Source organism: Bos indicus, chromosome 3 (genome assembly GCF_029378745.1).
Source record: "Bos indicus isolate NIAB-ARS_2022 breed Sahiwal x Tharparkar chromosome 3, NIAB-ARS_B.indTharparkar_mat_pri_1.0, whole genome shotgun sequence".
Lineage (NCBI taxonomy): Eukaryota > Metazoa > Chordata > Mammalia > Artiodactyla > Bovidae > Bos > Bos indicus.
This window is the reverse complement of record NC_091762.1, coordinates 83177171-83202936: the sequence shown is the minus strand read 5'-3', so window position 1 is coordinate 83202936 and position 25766 is coordinate 83177171. Positions and strand designations below refer to the sequence as shown.

Here is a 25766-nt window from a genome sequence, read left to right as displayed (position 1 = left end):
CAGCAATACGTGAACTGTGAACTTCCAGATGTCTAAGCCGTATTTAGAAAAGCAGAGGAACCAGAGATCAAATTGCCAACATCCGCTAGATCATCAAAAAAAACAAGAGAGTTCCAAACAAACCTACTTCTGCTTTATTGACTACACCAAAGCCTTTGACTGTGTAGATCACAACAAACTGTGAAAAATTCTTCAAGAGATGGGAATACCAGACCACCTTACCTGCCTCCTGAGAAGTCTATACCCAGGTCAAGAAACAACAGTTAGAACTGGACATGGAACAATGCACTGGTTCCAAATTGGGAAAGGATTATGTCAAGGCTGTATTTTGTCATCCTACTTATTTAACTTACATGCAGAATACATCATGCAAAATGCCGGGCTGGATGAAGCACAAGAAGGAATCAAGACTGTCAGGAAAAATATCAATAACCTCAGATATGCAGATATCACCACCCTTATGGCAGAAAGTGAAGAGGAACTAAAGAGCCTCTTGATGAAAGTGAAAGAGGAGGGTTAAAAATCTGGCTTAAAACTCAACATTCAAAAAACTAAGATCATGGACTCCAGTTCTAGCACTTCATGGCAAATAGATAGGGAAACAATGGAAACAGTGAAAGACTTTATTTTCTTGGGCTCCAAAATCACTGCAGATGGTGACTGCAGCCATGAAATTAAAAGACACTTGCTCCTTGGAAGAATAGCTATGACCAACCTAGACAGCATTTAAAAAGCAGAGACATCACTTTGCCAACAAATGTCTATCTAGTCAAGGCCATGGTTTTTCCAGTAGTCATGTATGAATATGAGAGTTGAACCATAAAGAAAGCTAAGCAACAAAGCTTTTGAACTGTGGTGTTGGAGAAGACTTTTGAGAGTCCCTTGGACAGCAAGAAAATCAAACCAGTCCATCCTAAAGGAAATCAGTCCTGAATATTCATTGGAAGGACTGATGCTGAAACTGAAGCTCCAATACTTTCACCACTTGATGTGAAGAACTGACTCATTTGAAAAGACCCTGATGCTGGGAAAGATTGAAGACAGGAGGAGAAGGGGACAACAGAGGATGAAATGGCTGGATGGCATCACCGGCTTGATGGACGCGAGTTTGAGCAAGCTCTGGGAGGTGGTGATGGACAGGGAAGCCTGGTGTGCTGCAGTCCAGGGGGTCACAAAGAGACAGACACGACTGAGCGATTGAACTGAGCGAAAAATTCATAATTCCTCTTCCCAGTAGTTCAATAAGAATGCTAGAATGGAACAACTGATATGAACTTCTTGAGAGCAGGAATTACATCTTATTAATCTTTACATCTTCAGTGTCTAAGATAATGAGACAATGGCAGGGGGAGAAAGTAGAATGGAGAGACAAGTATAAGAGTGGAGAGAAAGAAAGGAGGTAAGAAAAAAGGATGAACTTAGAGACTACCCAGTATATGAACTTTCCAAATGCTTATCGAAGTAAACTAACCTATAAGTATTGTTGGTTTCTAATTGATTTAAAGGAGACAAGAAGTATATCTTTTTATCTATTACCGCCAAATAATCAGGTAAGTGCTTGCTGGGGAGGAAAAAAGTCTGAATCAACAGAGGTGTTCTAAATGTATGTAACTTTTTCTTTAAGAGCCTAGTAACATCATTATGATTCCACTTGTTAAGTGGTAAGTTTAAAAACTACTACTGAATCATAATGCTCTCCTATTCTATGCGAATCTCTTCTTTTTAACAATGTGTTAATAAGACAACATGTTTACTTATCTCAAAGTAGTCTCTAATATGTCTTTAGCAAATCTGCAAAGGTCTGGTTCCAGAACTACACTTAAAACTCTTTACCATTACATAAATACAGTTACTATGAGAAGTAGGGAAAATAAGATTTCCCACTATGGAGAAAAGGCAAAACAAATTGATAAAAGAAGATATCTTTTTTTAAAAAAGGAAAATTCACATGGTACTGGGGCATCCCAGGTGGCACTAGTGGTAAAGAACCCACCTGCCACGGCAAGAGACTTAAGAGATGAGATGTAAGAGATGCAGGTTGGATCCCAGGCTGGGGAAGATCCCCTGGAGGAGAAGCCTGACAGTGCATGGGGGTCGGAGAGTATGAACACAACTGGAGTGACACAGCATGAACACACATACATGGTATTAAAAACTCAAGCTTGCACTTCCCCTGGTGGTCTAGTGGTTAAGACTTCGTGCTCCCAATACAAGGAGCATGGGTTTGATCTTCCCTGGTCCAGGAAGATCCCACATGCCATGTGGTGCGGCCAAAAATAATTAATTAAATAAATCTCAAACTTTACAAAGAAGTAAAAACAAAAGGTCTATTTCTCTACCCTTTCCAATCCCCAATCCCATTCCCCACTTAATGTTTTCTTAGGGATCCTTCAAGAAAAAGATGTGTGTATATAAGAAATTCTTACTTTTTAATACATATAACATCATACATAACCTTTTCTTGGTATCTTACATTATACACTTAATATATCTTGAGAATCTTTCCATATCAGCACATAAAATTAATAATAATATTCTATCAATGTTTACCAAGCACTTACAATGTGCCAGATGTTGTTTACAGTGTTAAATTTCTTATACCTCATTTAACCTTCAGAAAAACTCTATGAAGTGGGCACTATAAGAGGACACTGAAATTTCAAGAAGTTCAGGTCATATTAATCAATAAGGAGTAGCCCTAAGATCTGAACTTAGAGCACTTACTCTTAACCACTGTTCTCCTCTTATCTAACATTGACTCCATGAAATGGATAAGCTGCAACATATTTAACCACTCTCTACTGGTAGACATTTAAGCTATTTCTGGTCTGCAAAGTTCATCATTAGAATGTAAGCTTCATTGAGAGATTTTGGTCTAAATCAAGAATTACGGGCGATTTTTACTTTCTCTTTTGGGCCTTTTGTATTTCCAAATTTCCTGCAGTACTATATACTAATCTACAGCAAGAAAAAATAGACATTTTTAGATAAATTTCAAAAATAGAGCAACCTTCCCAAGCTTATAAGGTAGATGCTGGGTTCGAATTCAGATCCATAAAACTCTGAAGGCCTCTTTCCATGGAAGAGTTTCCAAAGGTAAATAATTCTAATTATAGTTCATACTGGGCTTCTCTGGTGGATCAGTGGTAAAGAATCCACCTGCCAACGCAGGAGACATAAGTTCTATGCCGGGGTCAAGAAGATCCCTTGGAGAAGAAAATGGCAGCCCACTCCAGTGTTCTTGCCTGGGACAGTCCCATGGACAGAGGAGCCTGGCAGGCTACAATCCTTGGGGTCACAAAAGAGTCAGACACAACTTAGAGACTGAATGACAACAAATATTTCATATTAATGATTTCTCTATTCTCCAAAATCTAGCCTATGAGGTCAGTTAAAGATACCCAGCGAAAATGTCTGATACACATTAACATATTAATAGGAACACTATAATAATTACTACCACTGGTACGATCTGTTTCCTATCTTTCATGAATGGTTAAATAAAACTCCCACCTGAGGCGCTGTCATTCCTAAGTTATCCTGCATTAAATTCTTTATGAATCTAGGTCCAGAGAGGACCAGTAACGACTAAAAGTCCAAGAAAACAAAAACACATACAGGTTGATTTGTGAAACCAAAGAACAGAAATAATCCTTCTCTATAATACACTTCACATTTAAGTCAGAGTTCCTTTAGGGGCAGAATGAAAAAAAAAAAAAAAAAAGGATGTCAGATGACTCATGTATCCCATCTGACACTATCTGGGGATAATATTTAAGTTAAAGATTCAGAAAGCACTGTATTAAAAAGACTTGGAGGTCTCCATCATTCTGATCTACAGCATTTCACTATTATCTCAATTTCCTCACCTAAAACATGGTGGTAACAATGCTCCCTACTTCATGGAACATATTAAACATAGAAAAAAATTTAAAGTCTTAGTATTTGTAAAAATTATCACTGAACTTAAATTGGCAACTAAAAAGAAAACTGAAGGGGGAAAATCCGTACTGTAAAAAGTCAATCCTCCCAAAAGGAGATAAATATACCTTAATTCCACTAGTTCAGGAAAATAAAGCCAGAATCTCCTTACCCATAAATTCTAACACTGTATACCAAGATAAGATAACATACAAATTATATTCTGGTGTAAACTGTATACAATTAGTTGCTAAACTCTGTTCATCTTAAAGACTTCTCAAATCTTTGTCCCCTGCTTCAGTTTCCTACACTACCTGCCTCAGTTCAGTTCAGTTCAGTCGTTTAGTCGTGTCCAACTCTTTACAACCCCATGGAATACAACACGCCAGGCCTCCCTGTCCATCACCAACTCCTGGAGTTTACTCAAGCTCATGTCCATCGAGTCGGTGTTGCCATCCAACCATCTCATCCTCTGTTGTCCCCTTCTCCTCCTGTCTTCAATCTTTCCCAGCATCAGGCTCTTTTATAATGAGTCAGTTCTTCACATCAAGTGGCCAAAGTACTGGAGCTTCAGCTTCAGCATCAGTCCTTCCAATGAACAGTCAGTGTTGATTTCCTTTAGGATTGACTGGTTGGATCTCCTTGCTGTGCAAGGGACTCTCAAGAGTCTTCTCCAACACCACAGTTCAAAAGCATCAATTCTTCGGTGCTCAGCTTTCTTTATAGTCCAAATCTCACATCCATACATGAATACTGGAAAAACCACAGCTTTGACTAGATGGACCTTTGTTGGCAAAGTAATGCCTCTGCTTTTTAATATGCTGGCTAGGTTGGTCATAGCTTTTCTTCTAAGGAGCAAGCATCTTTTAATTTCATGGCTGCAGTCACCATGTGCAGTGACTTTAGAGGCCAAGAAAATAAAGTCTCTCACTGTTTCCACTGTTTCTCCATCTATTTGCCATGCAGTGATGGGACCAGATACCATGATCTTAGCTTTCTGAATGTTGAGTTTTAAGCCAATTTTTTCACTCTCCTCTTTCACTTTCATCAAAAGGCTCTTTAGTTCTTCTTCACTTTCTGCCATAAGGGTGGTGTTCCTCTGCATATCTGAAGTTACTGATATTTCTCCCGTGAATCCTGATCCCAGCTTGTGCTTCATCCAGCATGGCATTTCACATGATGTATTCTGCATGTAAGTAAAATAAGCAGGGTGACAATATACAGCCTTGACATACTCCTTTTCCTATTTGGAACCAGTCTGTTGTTCCATGTCCAGTTCTAACTGTTGCTTCTTCACCTGCATACAGATTTCTCAGGATGAGGTCAGGTGGTCTGGTATTCCCATCTCTTTCAGAATTTTCCACAGTTTGTTGTGATCCACACAGTCAAAGGCTTTGCTGGAGTCAATAAAGCAAAAGTAGATGTTTTTCTAAAACTCTATTGCTTTTTCGATGATCCAACGAATGCTGGCAATTTGATCTCTGGTTCCTCTGCCTTTTCTAAATCCAGCTTGGACATCTGGAAGTTCACAGTTCACGTACTGCTGAAGCCTGGCTTGGAGAATTTTGAGCATTACTTTGCTAGCATGTGGGATGACTGCAATTCTGCAGTAGTTTGAGCATTCTTTGTCATTGCCTTTCTTTGGGATTGGAATGAAAACTGACCTTTTCCTGTCCTGTGGCCACTGCTGAGTTTTCCAAATTTGCTGACATATTGACAGCAACACTTTCACAGAGTCATCTTTCAGGATTTGAAATAGCTTAAATAGAATTCTATCACCTCTAGTAGCTTTGTTTGTAGTGATGCTTCCTAAGGCCCTCTTGACTTCACATTCCAGGATGTCTGACTCTAGGAGAGTGACCACACCATCATGGTTATCTGGGTCATGAACATTATCTATAACATTATCTGTTACATAACATTATCTGTAGGTAGGTAATAGTTAAATGTTTAACTTAAACTTTTATAGTTAACTTAAATAGTTAAACTTAATAGTGACAGCTTTCCTCCTAAGACTGGAATGAAAGCAAGGATGTGCATTCTCACCATTTCTATTCAACACTATACCGAAGTATCCACGCAGTGTAATTCAGGAAAGGAGAAAAGGAGGAAGGAAGGAAAGAAGGAAGAAAGGGAGAAGGGAAGGGAAAGAGGGAGAGAGAGAAGGAGGGAAGGAAAGGGAAGAAATTAAAGGCATTAAGATTGGAAAGGAAGAAATAAACTCTTTACTCACAGACAATACATCCTATAAGCAGAAAAGTTTAAGGAACCCACCAAACATTTCAAGAATTAATAAATGAGTCCAACTGGATGCTTGGGGCTAGTGCACTGGGACGACCCAGAGGGATGGTATGGGGAGGGAGGAGGGAGGGTTCAGGATGGGGAATACATGTATACCTGTGGAGGATTCATTTTGATATATGGGAAAACTAATACAATTATGTAAAGTTTAAAAATAAAATAAAATTTAAAATAAATAAATAAATGAGTCCAGCAAGGTCAGAAGATACAAATTTAACATTCAAAATTCAACTGCATTTCTACATACTAGCAACAAACTCACCAAAAATAATTCTTTAATTCCATTCATGGTAACATCAAAAACAATAAAATACTTAAAAATAGATTTAACAAAAGTGTAAGACTTACACACTGAAAAATTTTACTAAGAGAAATCAATAAAGCTCTAAATAAATGAAGACACAGCCTGTTTTCATGGATCTGAAGACTTAATATTGCTGATGCCAACTCTCTCCAAGATAATCTACAGATTCGATGTAATCCTTATCAAAATCCTAAAAGAATAGTTGCAGAATTGCCAAAATTCATGTTGATACTGATTCTAAAATGCTTGCAGAAATGTAGAAAACAATTTTAAAAAAGAAAAAAAAAGTTGAAAGACTGACACTTCCAGCTATCAAATTTTACTGTAAAATAACAGTAATCAGAACAGTTTGATATTGCAAGGACAGATATACAGATCCATGATTTCTGACAAAGTATGAAGTCAATTCATACCTTGAGAAGATGGTCTTTCCAACAAAGACTACTGCAACAACTGGACATTCACATGCAAAAGATGAATTTCGACCCTCATCTCACACTATGCACAAAAATTAATGCAAAATGGATCATAAACCAAAAGTAAAAGCTAAAACTTCTAGAAGAAAACAGAGAAGGAAACCCTAAGCATGAATTATGCAGTCTTAGATAACAACACCAACAACATAATCCACAAAAAGAAAATTACTGAATTAAACTTCATCAAAATTTAAAGTCTTTGTGCTTCAAAATTCACCACTAAGAAAATGAAAAAACAAACCAGACAGGAGAAAATATTTGCAAATCATGTATCTAATAAAGGGCCTGTATCTAAAATGTATAAAGAACTCTTACAACTCAAAAACAAGATAAATAATCCCTTCAAAATTGAGCAAAAGATTTTAATAGATATTTCACCAATAAGATATGTAAATGGTTAATAAGCACAGGAAAAATATCACTAATCATTAAGGAAATGCAAATCAAAACCACAATGTCAGTACCAGTACATGACAAGCTTTGAAAAGCTATACTAAGTGAAAGAAGCCAGACACAAAAGGCCATGTATTACATGATTCCACTTATGTGATACTTTCAGAAAAGGCAAATTTAGAGAGAAAGTGACAGACTTAGAAGTATATTAGGGGTTGCCGCAGCTTGGGGTGGGACTAGGGAGTGACTGTAAACTGGCACGAGGGATCCTAGGTGGGCATGAAAAAGGTCTAAAACAGGATCCTGAGTGATGGTTGCACAACTTTGTAAATTTACTAAAAATCACTGAATGATACACTTAAAATGAACTAAGTATATGGTATGTAAAGCATAGCTCAATAAAGTTGTCCTGTTTTGTTTAAAGAAAAAAAAAAAGAGGACTTCCCTGGTGGTTCGGTGGTTAAGAATCTGCCTGCCAATGCAGGGGACACAGATTTGATCCAGGAGGATTCCACATGCCATGGAACAGCTAAGCCTGTGCGCCAGGACCACTGTGCCTGCGCTCCAGAATCTGTACTCCACCACCACAAGAGAAGCTACCGCAGTGAGAAGCCCGTGAACCACAACTATAGAGTGGGCCCCACTCACTGCAACTAGAGAAAGCCCACGTGCAGCAACGAAGACCCAGTGCAGCCAAAAATAAATTAATAAAATATAAAAATAATAACTATAAAAATTAAAATAAATGTAAAAAAAATGTTTTTAAGAGTTTGGATATGATTGGAACTACTCTGTGTAGATAAGAGGAAGAAACTGCTTACAGTGAGAAAAAGAATGTTGATGACGGGAAAAAGAGAAGAGTTGGGATGAAGTCACTAAGAAAGCTTTGGACCCTGAGGCCCCTTACCACCATCTCTGTATCTTTAGCAAAGTTTCTGAAAATCAATAATAGGCTGATATGCACAGAGGAGTGCAGTTTTCTGGTGTCACAGGACAAATATGGAACACCTAAGGATGAGGCAGGAGTGCAGGTACAGAAAGAAGCATGGGAAAGCCAGAAAACAAGAACCAAGCAGACCTCCTTGGGAGGTGCAAGCTGCCATTAAGTGAAAGTCACTCAGTCGTGTCTGACTCTTTGCGACCCCATGGACTAATCCATGGAATTCTCAAGGCCAGAATACTGAAGTGGGTAGCTGTTCCTTTCTCCAGAGGATCTTCCCAACCCAGGGATCAAACCCAGGTCTTCAGCATTGCAGGCAGATTCTCTACCAGCTGAGCCACGAGGAAAGCCCAGAGTTGGCATTAAGGTGAGAGCTAAACTTAAAGTTAAGAGACGGGATCCACAGCTGGCATCAGGTTACCCTGGTTTTCTTTTTGTACTTCACCAGCTACATTTAAATTTTAGCAGGTAGTCAAGCTGACTATACAGCTATATATTTAAATGATTATAGTGATGCTGCTGCTGCTGCTGCTGCTAAGTCGCTTCAGTCGTGTCCGACTCTGTGCAACCCCATAGACAGCAGCCCACTAGGCTCCCTCGTCCCTGGGATTCTCCAGGCAAGAGCACTGGAGTGGGTTGCCATTTCCTTCTCCAATGCATGAAAGTGAAAAGTGAAAGTGAAGTCGCTCAGTCGTGTCCGACTCTTAGCAACCACATGGACTGCAGCCCACCAGGCTCCTCCATCCATGGGATTTTCCAGGCTCGCAGAGTACTGGAGTGGGGTGCCATTGCCAACTTCAAATGACTAATTTCAAAGAATATCAGTTGTTTTGGGGACCAGCTCTCTGATCCTCCTTCTTTTGGTTATAAACTCCTTTTTGATAAGGAACTCATTCTTTGAGGTTGAGTGTTGCTGACACCATCATATCTCTCCCCCAAGCCACAGAGGACATACTACCCAGGGACTGGTCAGAGTCCCCTGCATCCCTAAATTAATAATTGGTTCAAGGAAGGATTATAGTAATGTGATCCAAGCCAGACCAATAACTGAGTTCCTAAACCTTTTCTGCCACAACTAAACTTGCAGGATTCTAGCCTGGGACTGTCAATTCCCACTGTAACCCTTTTATTACAACTCTGTGGAAAATCTAGCCAAGACAAGAAGATAAGAAGCTTATATTAACATCACTGGACTGAATTAACCACTGGACCGAATGTACTCAGTTACATTAGTCAGCAACTTTTTGTATGTGCAAATTGATTTGAGGTTCTGTCACTTGAAGCCAAGAAGTCTCTTCTATAAAAGGCCACTGAAAAAGTAGGGGGACATCTCGAGTGGTTGACAAAGGGGTCCAAAAGATGCAACCCAGAAAGGAAAGGGAAGTAACTCTGAGTTAGAAGACTCAGGAGAAAAGCAGGTAGATAAATTTCCTCTTCTTTCAGAATCCCATCTGCAGATCTGAGGAACTGTTCTGCTGTCCAATGATAACCTGTATGGCCTAGCAAGCACACGTGCCGAACAATCTCTTCCTAGCTCTTTGTGAAGCAGTGGCCAACGAGATAAGGTATTACCTTACATTGTTTCCCATCTATCTCTGCTTCACTTCCCTTTTCTCTTGTAATGCTCTAGGATTATGCCTCCCAGAAAAAGTCTTAACTCTTTATCTTTGTCTCAGTATCTGTTTTCTAGGGAACACAAACCAAAAGATCTACAAAAACCTACAGTAACCATAAGGCTTAATACCAAGTGAAAACACTTTGAGATTATAAACAAACTGAGGATGTTGTTGTTCAGTCACTAAGTTGTGTCCAACTCTTTGCAACCCCATAGACTGCAGCATATCAGGTTCCCCTGTTCTTCACCATCTCCCAGAGTTTGTTCAGATTCATTCCATTGAGTTGGTGATGTTATCTAACCATCTTATCCTCTGCTGCCTCCTTTTCCTATTGCCTTCAACATCAGGGTCTTTTCCAATGAGTCAGCTCTTAGCATCAGGTGGACAAAGTATTGGAGCTTCAGCTTCAGCATCAGTCCTTCCAATGAATATTCAGGACTGATTCCCTTTACAATTGACTAGTTTGATCTCCTTGAAGTACAGGGGACTCTCAAGAGTCTTCTCTAGCACCACAATTCAAAAGCATCAGTTCTTCAGTGCTCAGCTTTCTTTATGGTCCAACTCTCACATCTGTACGTGACAACTGGAAAAACCATAGCTTTGACTATATGGATCTTTGTCGGCAAAATGATGACACTCAGTACTAACACAATGTTGAATAGAAATGATATTAAAAATCTATACAGTAATGCAAGGTAATAATCTGCAGATCAACACAAAAAAATAAACCAGCTACAAGTTTCAAAAAGATACAACAAAATCCTTGATTTTCATATGATACAGCTATGTACATAGAATAAACAAGGCCACAGGGCAATAAGTAGGTTGACTGCAGCCTAATCTTCCCGTTCAGCTTTAGTCCGTCCTGTAACAGAGGTTTATCAAGTACAAAGTTGGAATATTAAGCCTCCTGAAAAAGACTGACCCTGTGTTTTCCTGAGATAATATAACAGTTCTGGTTGAATCAGTCCCACGATGCTGTTGTATAACAGCCTGAGGACCATCCAGAGTTGAAGAGCCTGTGCCCATTTTAAAGAATCAAGGATTATTATTAAATTTCGATTAAAAAATTTTTTTCCTGGGTAAAGAGTATAATTATTTTAATCAATTAATTATTATTTTATTATTTTCTTCAAGATATGCTTTCATTTTTTTACTTGTAAAGAAAAAGTATAAATAAGAAGCAAAACAAAAGATATAGACTAAAAGTAAAAAACTGGAGCAGACATTATCAGTGTAAAATAGCAACCAATGTCTATAACTAAGTAAAACTACAAATTGTCAGTACATTTTGCCCCTTAAAACCAATTCTTTGTGCAAAATTAATTTGATATAACAAATCTGGAGGGCAAGGCTACCCGTCACTGTACCTAGGTCTATATTTTTTCTTTTTTTTTAATTTTAATTGGAGGCTAATTACTTTACAGTATTGTGGTGGTTTCTGCCTTACATTCACATGAATCAGCCATGGGTGGACAAGTGTTCCCTGTCCCCTCCCTCCCCATCCCATCCCTCAGGATCATCCCAGTGCACCAGCCCTGAGCACCCTGTCTCATAAAAGAAAAATAAAATAAAAAGGAATACACATTTTTAGATTTAACAAGAGTTTAGCAAGATATATTATTATTTATTAGTCACTAAGTCATGTCTGACTCTTTTGTGACCCCATGGACTATAGCCCCCCAGGCTCCTCTGTCCATGGGATTTTCTAGGCAAGAATATTTGAGTGGGTTGCCATTTCTTTCTCCAGGGTATCTTCTCTACCCAGGGATTGAACCCATGTCTGTCTTCTGCACTGGTAGGTGGATTCTTTACCACTGAGTCACCTGGGAAGCCCAGCAAGATGTATCACTGATATATACCTAAAAATAAATCTAACAAAAGATATGCAAAACCTTGCAGAGAAAACTATAAAATTTCATTGTGTGATGAAAAGTGAAAGTCAAGTCACTCAGTCGTGTCCGACTCTTTGCAACCCCATGGACGGTAGCCTACCAGGCTCCGCAGTCCATGGGATTTTCCAGGCAAGAATACTGGAGTGGGCTGCTATTTCCTTCTCCAGGGGATCTTCCCAACCCAGGGATAGAACCCTGGTCTCCTGCATTGCAGGCAGACACTTTACCATCTGAGTCACTAGGGAAGCCCTCATCGTGTGATATAAAGACCTAAATAAATGGAGACATACACCACAATCATGAATTGGAAACTCAATAATATAAGAATATCATTTCTCCCCCAAATTGATGCATAGATTCAAAGCAATCCCAATCAAATTCTAAAAGGACTGGGCAGTTTCTCATTTGGGGGGGGTGTTTTATTTTGTTTTTTGGAGGACCTGAGGACCATTCAGAGTTGAAAAGCCTGTGCCCATTTCAAAGAATCAAGGATTATTATTAAATTTTGGTAAAAAATTTTTAAAAAAGAAAATACAAAGTGGGTTGCCATTTTGTAGATGGTATACAGTATAGTTGCTTTACAATATATCTTAATTTCTGTTGTATAGCAAAGTGAATCAGCCACATATACACATATAACCCTTCTTCCCTGGATTTCCTTCCCATTTAGGTCACCAAACTTTTGGGAGCTTTTGTTTGTTTTTGGTAGATTCTAAAATATGCACAGAAATTCAAAAAGCTAAGATCAGCTAGGACCCTTTTTTTTTAAGGTGGAAAGAGTTATCCTACCAAATTCCAAAGCTTATTATAATGAAAACTGTTTATAATTAATGAAAAGATGTATAACCAGATCAATGGAACAAAACAGAACCCATAAAAAAGACCCACAAATAAGGACACAAACATATTTATAGAGATGGCAGGACAGATCAATAGCGAAAGGAGAATCCATTCTGAAAAAAATAAAATTTCACTCCATACACATATCAAGTCCAGGTGGAATATAAACCTAAATACAAAGGCGGTAATTACAAAGTTTATGATAAATATATGATATACAAATGACCCCAGGGTAATAAAATATTTCTTAAATAAGACCCCAAAAGTACTATAATTTTTTTTTAGAAAACTGCTATACTGCATTAAGCCTAGTTTTCAAAAGATTCCAGAAAAAGGATTAAAAACAAACCATAGTGTATGAAGATATTTGCAAAATATAAAATCAATAAATAACTAATCTACAGAATATATGTAAGGTACTCACAAAAATCAATAAGAAAAAGAATCCAAAGGGAAGAAACAAAGAAAGAAAATGGCAAACTATTTAATTAGGTAATTTACAAAAGAGTAAATTCAAATGGTCAATAAACATACAAAAACAGGGCTCAATCTCATTAGTAATCAAATAAATATGCGTTAAAACTTTTATAATAAGATAGCACCATGCATCCATCAGACTAGCAAAAATGAGAAAGTTAGCAAAACCAAGTGATGGTAACTATGTAAAGCAACACTGTGGGAGTGTAAATCTGTACATCTATCTTAGAAAAGTTTGGCACTGCCTAACAAATTTGACAATAAATAAAATTGCTACAACAAGCAATCAAGACCCAGCAACTCCACACCTGAGTATACCCTAGAAAAACTCATGAACACATGTACCAGAGTATATGTGTAGGAATGCTCATAGCAGCATTGTTTCTAATAGCCAAAAATTGGAAACAGTCCTTTTTGTCCCTTTCCGGCCTTCAAGATATCGAAGCGAGGACATAGTGGTCCTCTGGTGCGAAATACCGGATTTCCTTGGGTCTTCCGGTTGGAGCCGTGATCAACTGTGCTGACAACACAGGAGCCAAAAATCTGTATATCATCTCTGTGAAGGGGATCAAGGTTCAATTGAATAGACTTTCTGCTGCTGGTGTGGGTGACATGGTGATGGCCACAGTCAAAAAAGGCAAACCAGAGCTCAGAAAGAAGGAACATCTAACAGTGGTAATTCGACAACGAAAGTCATACCGGAGAGAAGATGGTGTGTTTCTTTATTTTGAAGATAATGCAGGGGTCACAGTAAACAATAAAGGCGAGATGAAAGGTTCTGCCATCACAGGACCAATTGCAAAGGAATGTGCAGGCTTGTGGCCCGGGACTGCATCCAATGCCAGCAGCATTGCATGATTCTTTGGTGTATTTGTAAAAAAATAAAAATTATTTGCTCCCCCAAAAGAAAAATTGGAAACAATCCAAATGTCCATCTATTGTAGAATGGAAAATTGTGGTTATGTTTATACAATGAAAAATATTAAGCAATGAAAATGAATGAACTTCAACTGCTTGTAACATCATGGCTGAATCTCACAGTTACAATTTTGAGCAAAAGAAGATAGAACAGCATACAAACATACAATATGATTCTATTTAAATGAATTCAAAAATTTTCTAAATTAAATTACTTATGGATGCATTCATAGGTAGCAAAAATACAGAAAAGCAAGGAAATGGTTATCTCAAATGTCAGGACAGCAGCTTGGAGTACTCTGAACCAAAGGGTAAGATTTAAAAGAGAAAAGGCAGCATATATCAGAAACAACAGAACTGTTACAGAGATGGAAATGAGCAGAGCATTGTGGGGGTCAAGTGAAAACACCAGATTGACTAGTCCAAAATGTAAACTCAAGAATAAGCACAAGAGAAAGACCAGATTATAGATGACTTTTAAAATGCAAGCAGGGGGCTGGATTTAACCCCATAAGAAGTCACTATGTATACATTTTTGAACATAAGTATGCCATGATAAGGAGAAGGCAATGGCACCCCACTCCAGTACTCTTGCCTGGAAAATCCCATGGACGGAGGAGCCTTGGTAGGCTGCAGTCCATGGGGTTGCAAAGAGTCGGATACGACTGAGCAACTTCACTTTCACTTTTCACTTTCAAGCATAGGAGAAGGAAATGGCAACCCACTCCAGTGCTCTTGCCTGGAGAATCCCAGGGATGGGGGAGCCTGGTGGGCTGCCGTCTATGGGGTCGCACTGAAGCGGACACGACTGAAGCGACTTAGCAGCAACAGCAGCATGCCATGATAAAAGCTGTGTTTTAGGGAGAATTCATTTGAAACACATTTGAATTAGAGGAGGGAGGGACTAGATAAGCTACAAACTTATTGTGGTTATCTGTAAGTGAGGTTATGAAAAACGATTCAGGTGGCAGGGTGGTATTCCTTCATACACTTTTTAGATGTCCAGTTTACTCAAGATTATGTGCTAAGCACTGGAGATAAAAAGACCTAGTGTGTGTGTGCTCAGTTGTGTCCGACTCTTTGCAAACCCCTGGACTGTGGCTTGCCAGGTTCCTCTGTCCATGGAATTATAAAGATTAGATGGTAAAAAAAAAAAAAAAAAAAAAGATTAGATGGTGAAGTAAGAAAGGAGTTCCTCACTTATACTTTTGAAGATCCATCAATGTGGGTGAGTTGAGGATAAGGAGGGATTATTGATGTGTAGTTGCTAAGTTGTGTCCAACGCTTTTGCAACCCCATGGACTGTACAGGAGTACAGACACCATGGAGCCACCAGGCTCCTCTATCCATGGGATTTTCCAGGCAAAAATACTGGAATAGGTTGCCAATTCCTACTCCAGGGGATCTTCCCAACCCTGGGATCAAACTGGCATCTCCTGCGCTGCCAGGCAGATTCTTTACCACTGTGCCACCTGGGAATCCCAAAAAGACCGAGACCAGTCCTCAAAGAGCTCTGAAAGCAGTATAAAAGAGGGGGAACGGAAAAAGGAGAACAAGCATGAGAAATTTAAAAAATAAAATAAAAAACTGTAGCACATGAAATCAGTGATGAACAAAAGAAAAAAGTCAACCATTCCTAATTCTCAAGAGGTCTACAATTCAAGTACACATAAAGTAGCATGGTAAGCACTGCCATATGGCTACAAGATTGACGAGGAGAGCAAGTAGGAAGTAGTCGTGACTATACCACACACATGTGAGAAAGGTGACTATAAAAGAAAAAGGAATGACTGGTTGGCAGCTAGAAATGCCAGAAGACTCGACAGTTCTTTGTTTTATGATGAGAAAGGCATGATAAGCCTTACGGCTTAAGGGAAACATCCATGAAAAAGAAGAGACTGAAGATGCTACAAAGGAAAGGGAAAATTGTGAGATCAAGGTTGGGAGTAGGTGGCAAGATACATGGTCCAAAATACAATAAAACAGGTAAGTTTTAGGGACAAGACATCTTTCGGGTTCAAGAGAAGGACGGCTGAATGACATACTGGGACAGTCACATGTCAAGGTTAAAATGAAGGACTCATGTGGTATGGAGGCTTCCCATATGCTAATGGTAAATAATCTGCCTGCCAATGTAGGAGATATAAAAGACACAGGTTCAATTCCTAGGTCAGGAAGTTCCCCTGAAGGAGGGCATGGCAACCCACTCCAGTATTCTTGCCTAGAGAATTCCATGGACAGAGGAGCCTAGCGGGCTACAGTCCATGGGGTCACAAAGAGTTAGACACAACTGAAGCGACTGAGCACAGCACAGCACCATGTGATATGGTCCCAAAGTTTTCAGTAAAAGATGGAGTAGGTAAACAGAGATAGTAAATGAGAGAAATTATTTGGAATAAACCTCATTTCAAATGAGAAGACATTAATTAATACAAGATCAACTCTGGACTACTCTAGTCTCCTCCTAACACTACTCTGCAGCTCAGGAGCAAGAAATAGGTTAGATATTCAGCATTAACAGTTAGGAAGATGAGCACAACAGAAGGTCAGGGAGGTGGTATATGTGTCTAAAGTGATGACACAGGCAGCACTGAAACAGTTGATACTATGTGGAAATGATTTACTTTGATCAGGAATGAGAAAATGAATTGAACAAAGTAAATTAAAAGACTGGGCCTATCCAGCCAGGGTTATGAACAGATTCAAGACTAAAAACAACTGAGGTTATAAATAAGCCTATATCCAGAAAATCCCACTCATGTAAGATTTTCCTCAGAAATAAAGATCTGATGAAGTCTTTCATTAAATTCTGATTCTTGGGCAGCAAAATGATACCAAATTAACAAAGATTACAAAAGCGAGGGTAACTCTGGGGATACTAATAGCAGCACTGTTAGAAAATCTAGAACTACCACAGAAAATATCTTGCAGAAAGAAAATACAAATAGTAAGGGTTTAACATCTGAAATCAGAGGACTCGGATTTGAGCCTCAAATAAGACAAATAATCTCATTCTCTTAGTAGGCCTCAGTTCTGCATCTAGATTATAGGAACGGTAAGTAAGGAATAATAGCAGCAGCTAACATTTTTTGAATGCTATGTTTCAGACACAGGTTTGTGTTTTACATGTATTATCTCAATTAATCCTCAAATTAACCCTATAGAGGTTTCTAGCTCCACTTTACTGATAAGCAAACCAAGACAAAGAGGTTAGTTAGATCAACTGCCCAGAATTACACAGCTATCATTTGTATAAGCAGAATTGCAACCTGAGGGATGTGACCTAGAGCCTACCTTCTGTTCTATGTTCTTCTGCCTTCTGGGTTATGAAGATGAGAATGATGTAAAAAGTGTTTTAAGTATACACAAATGTTCATCATTACAGCTGAATATCAAGTGACAGGACAAAATAATACAAACAAAATGCTAAATCATTTATCTACAAACAACATTCCATAAATTGCACCCATTATACATTGCTGTTGTTCAGTCACTAAGTCATGTCCGACTCTTTGCAACCCTATCAGCTGTAGCCGGCCGGGCTCCTCTGTCCAGGGGTTCTCCAGGCAAGAGTACTGGAGGTGAGTTGCCATTGCTTTCTCCATGAAATCTTCCTGGACCAGGGATTGAATCCACATCTCTTGTACTGGCAAGTGGATTTTTTTCCAACTGAGCCACCTGGGAAGCTCATTATATTTGAGGGAGTGATTACAAAGGTTAACAAAGCATATGTCTTGTTCTCCAAAAGAGGGGAGAACAGACAAGAGGCAGTACTTGACATGAAGTCTGCTTTTCTATGATGAGCTGAGGTTAGTAGTGCAATCAGTGATACAGAATAAAGAGCTTCAAGAAATCATCAAATCACAGCCTCAAAAAAACAACGGCACTAAAAGCAAAGGGCTAGGAAATAACTGAGCCAGAAAAGAGACCAGTATAATTCTTTTTAAAGGTTTTTAAAAAACCATAAACCTTTGAAAAAGAAAAGTAAGTTTTCAGATAGCAACAGGCTTTTCACAGTGCAACAAAGTTCATACAGGTATATCATAAAAAGGAATATTACTTCCAAGAAATGGTCCTAAGCCATTTTATAAATCCCATAATAATTTTTAAAAAGTGATACTTACTGAGCACTCATTATCAAAAAAGCACTTATAAGCACGTCACAGGTATGAATTTATTCAACTCTTGACAACCATCCTATACGGTGAGTCCATATACCATTAATTCCATTTTATAGATAGGGAAAATGAAGTAAAACTGTGGGGAAATAACTTGCCCAAGTTCACTCTATGAGGGGCAGTGCTAGGATGTCAAACCAGGCAGTTTGTTTTCAAACTGTACTATACTTCCCATGGTAGGAAATTAAGAAGCAGAACAGGAATTTATTCAGCCGTATTTTCCTAGGAGGAAAGTATCTTTCATTCACAACGACCAGATAAGCTGTTTTGTCCTCGGTCTTCCCTCCAAATTAAGTCCGAGCATTCCTCCTGAACTATCTCACCTACTCCTCTGCTTTAACTACAGTCTACTTGCTGATTACTCCCAAATCTAGACCTCCAACTCAATCTCTCTTCAGCATCTTAAACCTGTACCAACAGCCTCATAGACATTTCTCTTTGAGTGCTCCACAGCACTTGGAAACTAACAAGTCCAAAACTGAATTAACATCTCCAGTACACCACACTTCCCACTCTCAGGCCCCTTCCTCCTCCTGCACTTCCTTACCTCAACAATTGCCTCTAACCCATTTGCTCAAATCAGAAACTTGGATGTCCTCCCAGACTCTTCAGTCTTCCTCACCTTCCACATTCAGTCACTGCACCCCTATGTCTAAATATCTCTCCAATCAATTCATATATCTTCACTTCTATTGCCTCATGTACTTTTATAACTTTACAAGGCAATGTTAATTTGAATTTTTTGTTGTTTTGCAAAACTGGTTATCTTTTTTTCTTGTGTTTTGTCATGTCTATCTGAGGACAAATTCCATGACTGGAGAACAAACATTGTATACATTTCATACCTAACTCCCTAATGTGCACTTTCTTGATCAGCACAGTGTTCTCAGAGATAAGCTTTTGGCCCTATTTAAGAGAAATTAATACTTAGCATGCATGTCAAATAATACATCTATTTTTAAAGGGCACCACCTTCAGAAACAAGATCAAATTATTTTACAAAAAAAGAACAAAAGTAATAATTTCCTATTAAGTAATAAATTCCTATTAAGTCTATCACAGCTCCCTAGATTATACTACTTAAGAGTTCAGTGATAGCTAGCAGGAGCCATACACCATACTAAAACCTTTACACCAATTATGCCACAATGTTTACAACAAGTCTACGAGCTGGGTACACTTTTTTTAATTTGTTTTTACCCATTATCCAGACCAGCTTAGAACTAAAGCTTAAGAGAACTTAATCAATTTGGCCAAGGCGTCAACTTAGAAAGTAACAATCAGGGTTTCAGCCCATGTCATAGACTGAGCCTCTATGCTCTTAAGCATTTGCTATTTTGCCTCCTGAGGAAATGAAATATGTTTTAAAGTTCGAAAGAAAAAACAAATAAGCACAAAGCTTAAAGAGATGTTAGTTTTAAATGAAAAACATAACCAAAATAGAGTAACACTATGGAAGTTCAGATAGTTAAGAAAAGACTTGCTTGGCAGGCAAAAAAATCTTTCAGAAATAACAGTAAACTAAAAAGATCCAGAGTCAAGGAAATAGAATTGTCGAAAAAGTAATATTTTCGAATGTTTCTTTTCTTGTGAATTCATGATTAACAGAATGTCTAGTGTCGTATACATTCGTATATTTCACAAAGTCTACAAATATTAGAATCCTCCACCGTAATTCAGTTTTTAGTTTTAGAGGGGAGAAAGGCGGCAACATTCTCACCACAAGTAGGTAAAAGAAAACTCAGCCTTGATCGTTTACTTTTTACGTCTAGACTCTTAAAACGAGTCAAAGGGCCGGCGTATAAAGAACACTGCCTATCATCCATCTTTCTCCGGAGCTACGAGAAATACAGGGTAATTTACATTCACACGCTACTAGGATCAAGCTCCAGCGTACAATTCGGCAGATCCTGCAGCTGCACACGGAAGGTGCAAAGCACAGGTTCTCAACTTTTTATTCTGGCCGTACATTTTCCATTCTGGGTGCACGCGCCCACTCTGAACAAGACCCCTGGGTGCAAATAGGATTCGTGTCAGATTTCTGGGAAGGGTGAAGGGGCGTGAAGGAGGGGCGGCCTCCCTCCTCCACCAGGAGTCCGCCGCGCGCCGAACCTTTTGTTGGGGTGGAGACGAGGGCGGACCCCCGCACCCTCCTGGGGAGAACCGAGGGTGGGCGGGGAGAGGGAAAGGGCCCCGGCCAGCCCGGGGGTGGGGACACAAAGAATTCGGGAAGCGCGGAGAGGCCAGCCGCCGAGCTTACCCCGCCTGCCTTTCAATAAGCCGCCGCCAAACTCCAGGCCCGGGCGGCCGAGGAGCCGGCGGAGGCGGGCGCGCGGGGCTCTCTGCGCCCCCGGGGTAGGCGAGGCCTGAGGGCCGAGGCAGGAGCGCCGCGCGAGGCCTCGGCAGCCCCGGCGAGTCCCCTCGGCCCCTCCACCCAGCAGCGGACCAGGCCGCGGGATCCCGGCGCCCTGGTCGCCACACCCACCCGCCTCCTAGGCCGGGCCCGGGAGGACTCTCCGGCTCTTCCTCCGGCTGCCGCGGCGCGCCACACGCCCCAGATTTACCTGCTGATCTTCTGGGCGAAGGCGCGGCGCTCAGCCATGGCTGCTAAGGCGGCGGCAGCGGTCTGGGCGCGGGCGGGCGGGCGGGCGCGTGCCTCCTCGCTCGCGCTCCCTCCCTCGCCGCCTCCTCCAGTCCCGGCTCCGGACCCGGGAGGCTGGGGCTGGCGGCCGGAGCCGGGAACGAGCCCAGCCGTAATGCTTCTGAGAGACGCGCAGCAAGAAACCGCTCCCCCCCCAGCGCGTCAATCCCCGCGGGAACCCGGGCTTCAGAACGCAGCTCCGGCCCGCGGGAGCCAAGAGGAAGAATGCGGCATGGAGGGACCCAGCCGCCGGCCGTGACCGCACGGCTGCCGCGGGGCCCACATGATCAGAAGGACGCAGAGAGGCCAGCGACCCGGCGAGGCTCAGGAAAATAAGATAACCGAGCGCGTGGGGGGAGCCTAGCTCTCCCAAAAAGGAAGGGAAGGAAATGGAAGTTAGGCTTGGCCGAGGGGGCTGTGCTCTGCCGCCCGGGATGGCTGGGTCCGTGTTCTTGCAGCGCCCATCTCCGAGCAGTTGAAAGCACTTTCTGTTCTGCTGCGACCTTGTGAATGGGGTCTCACTGGATGGGTTTTCTTATAGAAAAAGAGCCAGAAAAGAGCTTTCTCCTGCAGAGGTCACAATAATAATAGTTGCTTGTGGTCCTAAGCCAGGCCCTGGGTTAGAGATTTACACACACGATTTTACTTAATCTTCACAACAGCTCTTGGAAATAAGTTGTTACTATCCCCATTTTAGAGAAAAGGAATTTGGTTCAGAGAAACTAAGCGAGTGGTCGTAGGTCACACAGATGGTAACCTCTTCAACCCAAACTCAAACCCGGAGCCCAAGCCTTTTCTTTGAGGACAAGTGTTTCTGCGGTAATAAGACTCTTCCTGAATCTATTTCTTTCCCCTTTTGAATCTGATTTTCCATTTGTATGTGTTGAACCAGATGAGTTCTGATGTACTTGGCCATTTTGACATTCTGCTAAGTAATCTGAATGTTTACCAAACTGATCTTGCTCATCAAGTCTATAAAATAGGGACTGGTAGAAATCCTGTTTCATTATTCTGTTGTAATCCCTTAGTGTCTAGTATATTTGGCTCCTAATGCATATTTGCTGATTACTAATGTTACAGTGAAACTAAGAAAAAAATACCTTAATTTTAGTAGCTTTCTCTTAACTGTTGCAAGACTTTAATATGTATATTTGTGTTCATGCACGTGTGTGTGTGCTCAGTTGTGATTGTAGCCCGACAGATTCCTCAATCCATGGTATTTTCCGGAATACCGGAGTGGGATGCCAGTTCCTACTCCAGGGGATCTTCCTGACCCCAGGGTCATCCCCATGTCTCTTGGGTCTCTTGCATTGGGAGACGGATTCTTCACCATTGTGCAACCTGGGAAGCCCTCCCTCTCTTTTACAGCTGGCCAATTATCAGCATGGTGTTAGGTCATCTGTACAGTCACACACTGAGTCAGAGATAAAAGCCTCAGTTAGTCAGATCCATAACTTCCTGTCTTTATCTTCTTGTTCTAAGCGCTGTGGAAGACTTCATTCATTTGTATAACAATGCTCATTCCTGTAAAGAGAGTCTATTCAAAAATGTACATATGTAGCCTCTCCCAAAGTGTAGTCCAAGTGTAGTCTAAACTGCTGTTCTCAGGAAGTTTGAGTTTGTTAGCAAACATGAAACAGCCTCTCAAGGAAACATTAGTCAAGACTAACACTGTATCTTAGCCTTTAAGACCCCTCCACCCATGATAGGAACCTCATCATATGCTGCCACCTCCTTACTATGTGACCTTGGGCAAGTTACTTGATCTCAACTCTAAAATTGGGTAATAAATAAATTGGTACCTACTTGAGAGAGTATCGTGAGGATTCGTTAATTCACATACAATTCTTAGAACAGAGCCTGGCATATGGTTAAGTACTATATTAGCTGCTGTTAATATTATCACTCTTATTATCATTATTCATCCTAGCCTTAAGCTTGTCCTGGGTGCTTGATAGTCACTGAATCGTTTGTCTGCTCTCATGCTGCCAGCCAGATGTTATATGCCTTTATCTCTGCTCTCCAAACATCTTTTCACTACTCTCTCAGAGAACTAACCACATTCTCCTTTGAATGGTTCTTTGTGTACATGACTCGCTAGTTGCCAAAGTGTCTGAAAGGACATTACATGCACTGTGCAGCTTGCTGGGAACATTTAGAGCAGGAAGAGGACAAGCTGTAAACAGGCTAGACAGAGTCTGGGGAATACTTCAAGTGAGAATGGTGGTCCCTACCTCTGGAGAAGAGCTAGTATCACAGACAAGCCCAGTGTGGCCAGAGTGGGCAAATATTCATGTCCCACAGGAGTCCAATCTCAGGGAAATGTATGGAGCTCAACAGAAGAACTGAGAGGGGAATATTTTTGGTTGATCAGCATCCAAGCTCTCCACGCTGTCCTCAGCATGCACACGTATGCATGTGCGTGCACACACACACACTGGCATCAATTGCCATACTTCTATACAGCTGATTCCCCACCCCAGTTTCAAGGATAAGCCTTGGTTTAGGCCTGGCCAAGCCAACCAGCCCATTCCCCTGGCTTCTGTGTCTGGTTTTGGGATAACCAAATGAGTCAAGCCAAGATGGTTGGGCCCAATCAGAACTAAAAATTGCATGTGTTATACCAGTGGCCTCCACTCAAAGAAGGCCTTCCTAAGAGTGAACTCAGTCACAGCGGAGAAGAAAGCAAAAGATGGAAGGAGAATCCTTATGCATTACTTGAGCCTTGGACTTTGCAGTTACATGAACTAATAATGTGCTGGGGGGAGAAGTATTGGTTTTGTTTTTTTAGTTTTTGCTTAAGCTAATTTGAGTTGTGTTTTCTGTCATTAGCAAATGGGAAAAATTAGTACTACAACAGGAAAAATTCAGGACAGTACATATAAGTTCTAAACAGTATCAGTTCTCAGCATCACGTGAAGACAAGCTATTCATTTCTTTTTTTTTTTTTTTAATATTTATTTGGCTGTACCAGGTCTTTAGTTGTGGCATGCAAACTCTTAGTTGGCGTCCTGTAGGATCTAGTTCCCTGACCAGGGATGGCACCTGGCCCCTGCATTGGGAGCACAGAGTTCTAGCCACAGGAGTATCAGTGAGGTCCTAAGATGTTCATTTCATATGAGGTGGTGAAACTGGGTGGAGTTTACTTCATGTTTAACCCAGTTAAAACTTTGTGGAAAGGCTCATTGGAACTCTGGGAGCACCAATGGTCTAGCCATTGACTAGGGTTCAAAACCCAAGTGCCTCCCTGGTGGAAAGATTCTAGCAAAGGAAGTACTTATCGGGGACCAGGACCAATGTGGCAGCATAGCCCCCAAGTCATTAATTTTAGGTAAGAAAGCCTCGGTACAGTTTTCTCACTAGATAAACAGCTTTATAAAGTCTTTGAAGCAGAAAGACTTAGGGATCAGATCAGATCAGATCAGTCGCTCAGTCGTGTCTGACTCTTTGCGACCCCATGAATCGCAGCATGCCAGACTTAGGGATAGAGAAGGAAAAGAAGAGAAAAAAGAAAGGAAGGTCATATTGGTTTCACATTCTAACTTTTATCAAGCTCGAGTTTCCCCTATTAAAAAGTACTAAGGAGGACAGCAGTTGCGGCAAGGTCAAGGTTCTAAGGCCACAGTACAAACAAGCAGTTTTTGTGTCATGAGGAATAAAGGGGGCTTCCCAGGTGGCAGAGTGGTAAAGAATCCATCTGCCAAAGCCAAAGATGAAGGAGACGCAGGTTTGATCCCTAGTTTGGGAAAATCCTCTGGAGGAGGAAATGGCAACCCACTCCAGTATTCTTGCCTGGAAAATCCTATGGACAGAGGAGCCTGGCAGACTACAGTCCATGGGGTCGCAGAGAGTCAGACACGACTGAGCACCCACACAAGAAATGAAGTTTTAGTTTTGCAGGTAGAATATGTTCTCTTTGGAGATTTGGGGGAGGGTGGGGACTGGTTCCTCTTTTTCAGGCTTATGCTTTAATTAAGCACCACTGGATTCATGCAATAAGAGTGACATGGTGTTCCGTCTACTGAAGGCTCTACGAAGGCTAAAGGGGTGTGGCCTGGGGGGAAGGGAGGACTGTGCCATGCCACTTGGGCTTGCCTCAGTCCCAAACGAAGCCTGGGAGTTGGACACAAAGTCCAAGGTGGAGATGCTTTGGCTTGTCCTCAGTCATTTGCGCGTGCATGCTCAGTTGCTAAGTCGTGTCCGACTCTGTGCGACCCCATGGACTGTATCCCCTCAGTCCAGTGGATTTCCCAGGTAAGAATACTGGACTGGGTTACCATTTCCTCCTCCAGGGGATTTTCCCAACCCAGGGATCGAAACTGCACCTCCTGAGACTCCTTCATTGGCAGGCGAATTCTTTACCACTGTGCCACCTGGGAAGCCCTCTGTCCTTCACTCTCTTAATACCTAGCAAATGTGATTCAGGGATCCTAACCTGACCACACTTCACAGCTAGTAGCACTCATGTCTACCCTGTTATAATGCTTTATACATTACTCAGTTGTTGCCTATTTATCCACGTACTCCATCAGACTTAATCTCCTGTTCACTATCATATTTTCAGTATCTAAAACACTACCTGATCCATTACAATCACTGAGTAAATATTTCTGAGTGAATGGATGCCATGGACTACAGTATTTTGAGATCATAATTATGAAATCCCTAATTTACATTTCCCTAAAGCAGAGCTTGAGATACAACTTGGAAGCAGGCAGTTTATTAGAGAAGAGATCCTAAGAAGCTGGAAAGAAGGAGTAGAGAGAGTGGACCAGCGGATAGAAAGTCAGTAAAGAGGGCATTAGTAGCTCTGTGAGCATCAAAGCTCAATCCTGCCTACCATTGTCAGGAGAATTGTTTAGTATG

At 40.9% G+C, this 25766-nt stretch overlaps 1 protein-coding gene and 1 pseudogene across 9 annotated transcripts in view; one reads left to right on the top strand and one right to left on the bottom strand.

The window, feature by feature from the left end:
- The window catches only part of DOCK7 (dedicator of cytokinesis 7), a 209569-nt gene extending 188207 nt beyond the window's left edge, over positions 1–21362 (bottom strand). For 4 of the 9 annotated variants that reach the window (XR_011565855.1, XR_011565854.1, XM_070786430.1 and 1 more), the window contains exon 1: positions 20824–21347. Coding sequence is in view for 7 of the 9 variants with exons in the window: in XM_070786430.1 (XP_070642531.1) it covers positions 20824–20861 (38 nt within the window). In the remaining 2 variants the exon portion in view is untranslated. Of the gene's footprint in view, positions 1–20823 lie in introns of all 9 variants that reach the window. The other 5 variants (XM_070786431.1, XM_070786433.1, XM_070786435.1 and 2 more) reach the window with 4 other exon arrangements.
- Positions 7916–14021, top strand: LOC109556853 (large ribosomal subunit protein uL14 pseudogene; annotated as a pseudogene).
- Positions 21363–25766: the final 4404 nt, after the last annotated feature.